This window comes from Arachis stenosperma, chromosome 1 (genome assembly GCF_014773155.1).
Source record: "Arachis stenosperma cultivar V10309 chromosome 1, arast.V10309.gnm1.PFL2, whole genome shotgun sequence".
Taxonomy (NCBI): Eukaryota; Viridiplantae; Streptophyta; class Magnoliopsida; order Fabales; family Fabaceae; genus Arachis; species Arachis stenosperma.
The window spans coordinates 1743577-1753252 of record NC_080377.1 but is presented as its reverse complement, the minus strand read 5'-3'; the positions used below and the strand labels follow the sequence as shown (position 1 = coordinate 1753252).

General features: G+C 38.6%; 2 protein-coding genes across 2 annotated transcripts; one reads left to right on the top strand and one right to left on the bottom strand.

Annotated features, from left to right (window-relative positions):
• Positions 1 to 395: 395 nt before the first annotated feature.
• LOC130965396 (uncharacterized) lies at positions 396 to 4148 on the top strand. Its single transcript, XM_057890165.1, has 2 exons — positions 396 to 741; positions 3754 to 4148. Exons 1-2 carry the CDS (start codon positions 396 to 398, stop codon positions 4146 to 4148), a joined length of 741 nt encoding a protein of 246 aa, XP_057746148.1.
• A 3063-nt stretch (positions 4149 to 7211) lies between these two features.
• On the bottom strand, positions 7212 to 8758 carry LOC130943369 (leucine-rich repeat receptor-like protein kinase PXL1). The gene has a single exon (XM_057871215.1). The coding sequence runs from the start codon at positions 8629 to 8631 to the stop codon at positions 7339 to 7341; it is 1293 nt and encodes a 430-aa protein (XP_057727198.1). The 5' UTR covers positions 8632 to 8758; the 3' UTR covers positions 7212 to 7338.
• Between the last annotated feature and the right edge of the window lie 918 nt (positions 8759 to 9676).

Below are 9676 nucleotides of genomic sequence, written 5' to 3'. Positions count from 1 at the left end.
TTGTAGCCAAATTTAATTAAGTTTTTTTTGTTCTTCATCTTATGTGTCTTTTATCCTTCTTCTTCAACTGAATTTTATTATGCTAATAAACTATTGGACCAATTTAGCTGAATTTGATTATCAACACCAAGTCAGGATTAATCACTTGTTAAGACAAGATTAGTACTATATGAAGGGTGAATTAGAAGAAGCAGAAGGTGGGGGGAACATTGATTGCACTTGAAGGCAAATCAAAGTATATCGTTCATAATCATCATTGTTGTGTCCTAACTTTGTCAGCCTTATGAAAAATCGTTATGGCCTTATGAGCTTTCGTAGCTTGGGGTTTGAAATTCGAAGGGTATAAAAGGAAAACATAAGGTATGCAGCGTCTTGAATAAGTGATAAGGTTGAACATGAAGATGAGAGGAGTATTTGGGGTTGTTTTGGTAGCTGTATTAGTTCTGCTCATAAGTCCTTGTTTGGCGAATAATAATGGGAGAAACGTTTTTCATGAGAGAAAGGGTAGTAGTAGTGTGAACTCTACTACCATTCACACTAGTGAGGGAAACTCATCTGAAGAAATATTAGTTGGAAGGAAATTTAATAGAAATAGTGGCGGCGGCCGGGGAGGACAAGGAGCTGGGACCGGAAGTGGTGCGGGAGGAGGCGGAGGCAATGGTAAACATAAAAGGCAGAAAGGAGGGAAGAATAATGGTGGAGGTGGAGGAGGTGGCGGAGGTTCAGGTGGTGGTGGTGGGGGTGGGGGTGGTGGCAGTGGCGGTGGCGGTGGTGGAGGAGGAGGAAGTGGCAAAGGTCAAGGATGGGGAGGAGGAAGTGGAAGTGGTGGAGGCGGAGGTGGTGGTGGTAGTGGAGGTGGGGGTGGAGGAGGAGGCGGTGGCAGTGGAGGTGGGGGTGGGGGAGGAGGCGAAGGAGAGGGTTGGGGCTGGGGCGGAGGCAGTAGTAGCGGCAACGGGAAAGGTAACAACAACTTTAGATGTTGGATATGGGGCTGCAGTGATCATGAGCAACACAACACAAGGCATTAATCGATGCATCCTTTTTAAAATGAAAGACTGAAAGAGCATGTGGCGTTTATGGTTTTGGCTTTGCTTTTGTAGCATTAGTAGTGTCTTTTTTCTAATAATGCATATTTTTATGAAAATGTCTTTCCACAAAGATAATATTATAAATTATTAGATCGTTGATATATTTTACTAAATATATTTAATTGAACGATCTAACAATTTATGATTATTTCTTTATGGAAAAATATTTTTATAGAAATATTTACCATATTAAAAATTACACTACCTGAACTCACTCTATATATATATATATATATATTACGTGTCGTTTTAAATTGAAATAATATACTAAAAGAGATATTTGTTACATGGAGTTTTGAACACTAAATTTATAATAAAAGCTAAGGTAAGTATTTTCTTATCTTGATCTGGGTTCTTTTTCTTAACATCAAATTAGTTTTTGGACCAAATTTTTGAGTTCTCCAAGCGGCCAAATAACAATCCGGCTCTCTGGATTTAGGCTCCGACTACGGTCCAAAACGAACAGAAGATCACAAACATTTAATTAACATTTAAATTTAAATGTCTTTTTTATTTTAATCTATAACATAATATAAGATAGCAACGATAAACTATATATAAAGGGAGCGCTCGCTTTGCTATAAAAGCAGGCTAACGAGGCCTTACTTATTCAGGAGGGGAGTGAAGTCTCGAGAAGCATTGTATAGAGGAAGATCCTCAGCTCTTCCTCATTCTCAAGAGGGTTTTAAATCTTTCTTTAACATAAGTGACAACGAGCGAGACAGAGATGGAAGAGATCGAACACGAAAATAAGAAGCAAGCTCGTTTTCCTTTTTTATCGTTTTGATAGAGAGGGATGGAGAAAGTGAACAAAACGGAATAGCATTTCTCAATCGAAAAGAGATGGGTTCTCATCTTGCATTTTTCATCGAATAAATGCGAAAAAAGAATCATATTAAAAAACCTTATGAGTTGAGTTAGCACGACGTGATTGATTACATTTTCTATATATAAGCCTTACCCCGCTGCCCAAGCAGATCAAGCCATAAGAAGAAGATCCTTAATCTCGTCTGATAATGGCTTGACGGGCCCAAAAAAACTACATAAAGTGATGTCGCTCTTACTAAGGATCCTTGTGGGTCTTTACAACTACTGAAGGCAAAAACCTTAGTTTTAAACAGCCAATAAAAGGCCTTAAAGCAAAAATAAAAGAGAACGAAAGAGTGGACCTCAGTCTATTGCGAGAGGTAATTCGAGTCTTTATTGACATTAGTAGAGACGTAAACAATATCTTTAGTCTTTCCGTCTATAGTTGCCGATGTGAACTATCGACTTGCAATGTCCTAATCAAATGCCCAGTGGTATGATCAAAGCCGATGATCGTAAGCATCCATCACGATATCGAATGAAACTATTCATGGAATCATGCACCATGTGAAACGTAGATCATCGCCGTTCTTAACCGAGATTCAGGTTAAGCTCCATCTCGGAACCTTGTGGGTTTAGGAGTAAAGCATCCCGAGGTTGGTGCATCTCGATGGGCGTGAAGAAGCATTGGGAACCCCAATTTCTTTCTTCGGAGCTATTTCTTTTCCCGTCCCCCAGCCCCGGCATAGCGCTTCGCTTCCAGTTCTTTGGAAGAATCTACTGACTTCTCCCTTCTTCATTGATCTAGGGGAAAAGGAACCGTCTACCAGTTGGCAAGCTAGGCATCAAGTAAGTGGCTTGATGAGGATAACTAGGCTGACACACCGGAGTTGGCTACTGGCACAACAGGGTGGTGCTTTAGGATTCCAATGTACTGCGTCCAATTCTGTGGATTGCGAATTTGCTTTCTGCTGCGGCTGGAGAAGATAGCTTACACATGATGATGGCTCTAGCTGGATCCGGCATGTGCAAGCTGGAATCCAGTCCCAAACCAACAAAAAAAACAAGAACTAAAAAAGGAACCTCCCAACCAACAAGCCGACTTAATAGAACGCGGAACGACCTAACCAGAAGCATGGATTGGAGTTTCATAAGAACCATATTGAAATAAATTCCAATCAATAGAAATGCCAAGTAAAAAAAATTGGAAGAGCTCGTTATATCGGAGTCAGAAGCGAAGGCGAAGGGGAATCTGATATCCCTTCAAGCCCTGGCAAAGGATTAATCTTGAAGTCCCTATTTACTAATTACTAATGAGACCTACTCGGCCTACCGCCTAACTTACTAGCAGACTGCCCCAACCCCAATCCAAAACCCATACCTTCCATCAACCCTGGAAAAGGGCTTGAGGCTACCTTTCTGGTGGAGAAGTCTGCATCCCGAGCACTGTTTGGGCAGTTCATACAAGAAGGATGGAGTCTAGAACCTGGCATTTGAGGATCCAGCTGAAAGCTCTTTCAGGTACGTTACACACTTTTAACTCTCACCTATACCTCTTAGATTCATTTTGACTTGAGTGTCAGATTGTCTTTGCAGGTACCATCCCCTGCTGCTCCAGAGATCCAATTCCATCACCACCTCGACCGGCGAGTCCCTAATCCTTCTCATAACCCGTACCAGTGAAGTCTTGTACATTGGCACCATCTGTAGAGACTCACCAAGTCTCAACAGCATGATAGAAGAATTCGACGAGCGATCTTCCAGCCACCACCATGACCCACCAAACCCAAGCCCCGAACCATGGAACGATGCTCGCCCGCTAACTCGTGGGAGGATAACTAGTATCGTGCAAGTCTAGCCAACAGACAGGCAGCAGCTACCAGAAAACGGCCGCCGATCCGGCGTGCCCAGAGCAGCCAATGGCCTAGAAAAAAAAGTGATCCAGATAATCCAAGAACTCTACCAGAGGGTGCAAACCATGGAAGGCCGGATCGCTTCCAAAGAGTGATAATAATCGAAACACGCAAGCCAGGCCACCTCCAGGAGCCTCTCCCGACGAGAAGTCAAGAACGAGAGATCACGCACCTGGTACCACGACAGACGTCAATCTCGCAGAGTTACGGTGACGACGTTGGAACCGATGAGCATGGCGGAAGCGAGCTTTTAGTGACAAGGCTCCGAGGAGAAAGGATGAGGAATTTGAAACATGAATTGAAGTCACGTGCAACAAGAGGATCGACTGTTAAGGATTGAGATTTGGAAGAAAGAAGAGATAATAAGTCAGAGGGTTTGGCTTTGGGGGTGAAACGGCGTATTGCATAAGCAAATTAGGGAATTAAAGTGTGTTTGGAGGGGAGGTGGTGAAACAACGTCGTTTTGGTGCGTAAGGACTAATATGTCCTGTTTTCAAAAGTTCAAAGTCACATGTCATCTCGTAACGGACAGATCAGCGTCACGGGAGCCATATTAGACTTTTCCGTCGGGTCCAATGGAATGACTTCAACGGAAGGGTAAATTTGTCCACATTTTGGAAGGGTCAGGGACATAAATGTATTTTTTATTCCTCGGGGACAAAAATGTCCGCGGAAAGAAAAGTCAGGGACCTATTTATTCTTTTCTCTATTTTTTATGGTTCCTTTAGCTCTTATGGTGAGGTTGAATTTCAAGCTCAAACGTGGAGTATTGTGTTTAGTGCTGCTATGATCCCGGAAGTCCATTCTTCATTTAGCATAAAACCTTCTAATTGGAGGGTCCCTGAACTTGGTGCAATAAAGCTTAATTGCGATGGTAGTGTAAAAATGTCGATTGAGAATGCTGGTTTTGGTTTATGTTTGCGCAATAATTATGGCAACTAGGTGATAAGAGGGGCAGACTGAATTAATAGTGCCAATGTCATCAAACCAGAGCTTTCGAGCATATGGAGAGGTTTACATCATGCTGGTGAATTTAGAGTTAAGCTCATGGTGTTTTAGTCTTGACTGTCCCAAGGCGTATGACCTGGTGTTTAGGTGGAGATTATCTGATAGGCATCATGAAATAGAGATTGTTAAAAAGAACTTTCATTTGAAGATGAGAGTGATTGAAAAGTGAGGTTTGAACTCATATAGAGAGATTCTAATAAAGTTGCGGATTGGCTCGCTAGAAGGGGGCTTGTGATGTTGATGACGAAGTGATTTGGCTACAACTTCCAATTGTATTACTTCCTTTGTTAATGCAGGACAAATCGAACATCTGATACATTACTAGGGCTATTGTTGGAATCGAATCCCGTAAGACTATGCATATGACGGAATTCGAACTCCTGGTACTTGCTTAAGTAGACTAATGAATTAACCACTAGATCAACCAAATTTGCTTTGCCACTAGTACTAATATGAATATTTTTTACATAAATTATAATAATATTTTAATATTTATTAATATTGAAATATAAATTAATTTTTAATTATTTTTTTCAATTATATAAAGTACATAAAATATTTTTTGTATTAATAACTAATGATATATTATTTCTAAACTCATTTCAAAAATATATATTAAGAATAAATCCAAATATGTTGACACATGATATTATTTAAGTATGTCTAAATGTGTCTGAAAAAGAAATTTTTTATCTGTTATTAAAAAGAATTTTTTATCTTTTATTAAAACATATTTAAACACAGAAAATATGTGTATTGGATGACTGTTGACAAGTGTCGTATTTGAAATGTATTGAATTGAATATGCAAATATAATAAATAAAAAAGTGTCCATCGTAGGTAGGGCTGGAAGTGAGTCAAGTCAGCTCATGAGCTAGCTCGAGCTCGACTCGTTAATAGCTCGATAAGCTAAACTCGTGAGCTAGTGAGCCAAGCTTGAACTTGGAATTGAGCTCATAAATTAAATGAGCCGAGCTTGAGTTTGGATAAGCTCAGCTCATTAGCTCGTGAGTTGATTCGATTATATATATATTAATGATCTTAATTATTTAAAATTTTATATTTATTTTTTACATATAATTTTGATGTAAGACATAAATAAGAAATTTATAATTTATTGATAGATAACAATATATAAAATTGATATTTTTAAATATTTTTTAAAATATATAAGTTATAATTTATTGATATAAAATTATAGATTATGTATTTATGTTTCTATTATTTGAGTCAGCTCGTAAGCTCGAGCCAACTCGTGAACTTTTGGTGAACCGAACTTGAGCTTAAGAAATAGACTCGATTGTTAATGAATCAAGTCGTAAGCCAAGCTCAATTTTTGTGAGTCGAGCTTGAGCTTAGTTTAACTCGACTAAGCTCGACTCACTTACAACCCTAATTATAGGTACTGAGATAAGCATCGAAAAATCAATCCAAGTTTCTAGGCCTCTACTCTCAGTCATATAGTTCTTTGATATATCATAAAAGCCCAAAACGAATCTGACAGTAGGCCAGATCTCTTATTCATTACTATGCTTAATTGGCTACAAAACGTGGCCCTCTCTGACAAAAAAAAAACGTGGCCCTCTCTGTCTCACGCTGTCACATGATTGCAACGTTCGACTGTCAGGACAGAGATAGGAGACAAAATCTAATATTAACTCCAATTCCCAAACACAACAAAACATCTTAATCTCCTCCATCACATTCACACGAGTTCTTTTTTCCTTTCCAAGTTTCTAAACGCTAAATTCTCTCTTATCAAACCTACCATGTAAGTTTTAACTTTCAATTAACATCAAAAAGCAGAAATTTGACGATTTGTAATGATATTTGATATCCAAATTAGTATCTAAGAAATCTAATCTCTAATTATGAATTAGACAATAATTTCTACCTATTTTCACTTATGTCATTATTTTACATTCCTATATTTTAGATCATGTGTCAATAATATTAGTTTGAGTAACTACTGTTTTAGTCTTTAAAAATATAAATAGTATTTGAACATTATTGTTAGTCAAAATTTTCTATAGTAATACACTAAATTAATTTCTAAAAGATTTTTCGTTGAATACTTTAATTTTTAATAAATTTTAAGTATTAAATTAATTTTAAAATTTTTATTTTGTTAGATAAATTAATTTTTATTATAAAATTTTAAAAATATTTAAAGACTGTTATATTTCTATTAAATAATAATATAAATTTATTTGTCTAATCTTTTATAAAAATTTAAACAAAAAAATTAATATATTTAAGAAAATAAAATATTAAAAAATTAATTTGATGATTAAAAATTAATCTAATTTTTAGAAGTAAATAATAAATAATAAATAAAAACTCAATTCCACTGAGCTTCACGTAAAATTAATAAACAAGAGTCGTTAGATAAAAATTGAGTAACGGCTCTCAATATCAATGAAATCCACCGTATCTAAGTTTCCACCTAAATAATAATGAAAGGAGAAAGGATAGTGAAGTTGAAGAAAGAAGAATGGAAATGAATTTTGATAACACATAATCTAAGGGATGAAGTGTCCGAATCTCTTACATTCTTGATACGATTTTTGGTTGCCACCCTGACAGAAAAAGAAGATAAGAGGACACCGATACAAGCAATTACCGACAAGCCTCACATTCGCAGAACCCGGTTTAAGCGCCATTAGAGGACTCGGTATACCTCCAAACAAGTAATTCCCTCCCAACAGAAGCCTCTCAAATGGCGAAACCCCCGGTTCAGGCAAAACCGTCTTCAATGCAAACTGAGTCGGTATCATACCACTCAACTTGTTGTTCTCCATTGACAAAGACGCAAGCTTCGGCATCATCGCCAAGAACATCGGCAAGAACCCCTCAATCTCGTTGTTGCTCAGATCAACCGCTATAAGTCCGCTTTGCAAGTAGTCCAATGCGTAACGTGACGCTATGTTCATGGAAGAGAATTTGTTGAAAGAGAGTGTTAGTTGCTCCAGTGAGGGAATCTGAAAGAGACTGAAAGGGACTGAGCCACTGAAATTGTTGTAACTCAAATCAAGAACCTCAAGATATTTCAGCTTCGTGAAGCTCTCGGGTTGTAAATAACCGCTTAAGGAGTTGTTTCGCATTGAAATCTGAACCAAAAACTCCGGTAAAGCCTCCGGCAATTTTCCGGTGACGCCATTGTCACTGAGGTCTAAGTAGTTAAGGTTTTTGAGAGAATCAAAATTCTTCGGAAGTTCTCCGTTGAGGTTGTTGAACTGAATTTCAAGCCTTTTCAAGGTTTTGAGCCCGTTATTGAAACTCTCAGGGATTGTTCCTTCGAGATTGTTGTTATCCAGGTAGAGTTCTTCGAGCATGGAGAGGGAGCCAAGGGAAGAGGGAATTTCGCCGGTGAACGAGTTTCGCGAAAGACTGAGTCGACTCAAGCGAGTCAGATTTGAAAATGACTCGGGAATTTGGCCTGAGAAGTAGTTGTTTGAAACGTCGAGGGTTTCGAGGTAGGGAAGGTTCCAGAAGATGGAGGAGAGGGATCCGGAGTAACCCGCCTGGTCGAGACTGAGTTCGGTGACTCGGCTTAAACCGGAAACAACCGAGTCGCACCTGAAACCGCACGTGAACTTTTCGGTGAAGAGGTTGTCGCATGGGTCCACGGTGAAGTTCCATGAGCTTACGCATGAACCTGGAGTCAGAGAAGAGGGGTCGATTTTGTTCTTTAGTTCCTTCAGAACTTGTGCGTCACCCCAATGTGTCTTTGATTCAACGGTGGATATCACTCCCAAACCTGAAATGATCAGAAATAGATGGAAGTGGAACTGTGGGAAACTGAGAGAAACCATTTTTGTGAATTTTGTAGAGTTGTTTGTTACTGGAACTGTGTGTTGTGTGTTGCCAAACTAAGATTAGAGGGTTTTCCTTTTTTTTTATTGTGATGGGAAAAGTTGGAGAAGGGAGTGAAAACTGAAAAGGTGAGGGATTTATGAATAGAATATAGTAGCTTTCTCTTCCTCCACACAAGGTACTGAAGGTAGTCAGAGATCTTTTCTATAGTGGCTTCACGGGCTGTTTGTCAGAGGCTCAGCAACCTTTAAACTGGGACCCTTCTTTGCATTACATTCTAGGATTTTGTTGATAAGCATAAAATTTGTTTAGGGAGTAAATTTATATTTTAGTTTTGAGTAAATACTAAATAGCCATGTTTTATTCGAAAAGATTTGGATATCGAGTGGAAAAGATGCATATGAAGAGGTAGAAAGTGAAAGAAAGAAGAAGACTTTTGATTGGGATAGAGTGTTGGTTGTGATTGCCAAATTTAAGAGTTTGTGGATATTTGGATTTAATAAGATAATTTTTTAGGAGATTTCTGTTCGTTCTTTGATCGATGAGGCTCGTATTTGACAGTAAATTTTGTCTAATTATGTGATGTTGAACACTCATAAAATTAAGATTATTTTTGATATGACGGTCATTGTCTGGTGTGTCCTGAAAGATAAATAGATGTACCTTTCGAGGCATATCAGACGATATATGGGGTGGATTTATTATATTAGCACTCTCGTTTTTCCATGCATGATTACTCAGCTAGTTATGGAGACTGAGGTTATCTGAATGGTCACAGATGAGAGATCAATAGTCTCCCGCCATAAAAGGGTAATTTCACATGGCGACTGGCCTGGACTTGACCCTACACCGAGACGACGAGCCAGACAACAGCCAGCACCTTCTATAGAGGCAGGACCTTCAGCCTCAGCTCCTTCAGCTTTAGCACCTTCAGATTCAGTAGCACCACCATTATTTTTACAGCTATTCTACCACCTGATCTATCGGTTGACCGATGACATAGCTCATTCGGAGCGCCGCTCCAAATGTCACTATGAGCACTTG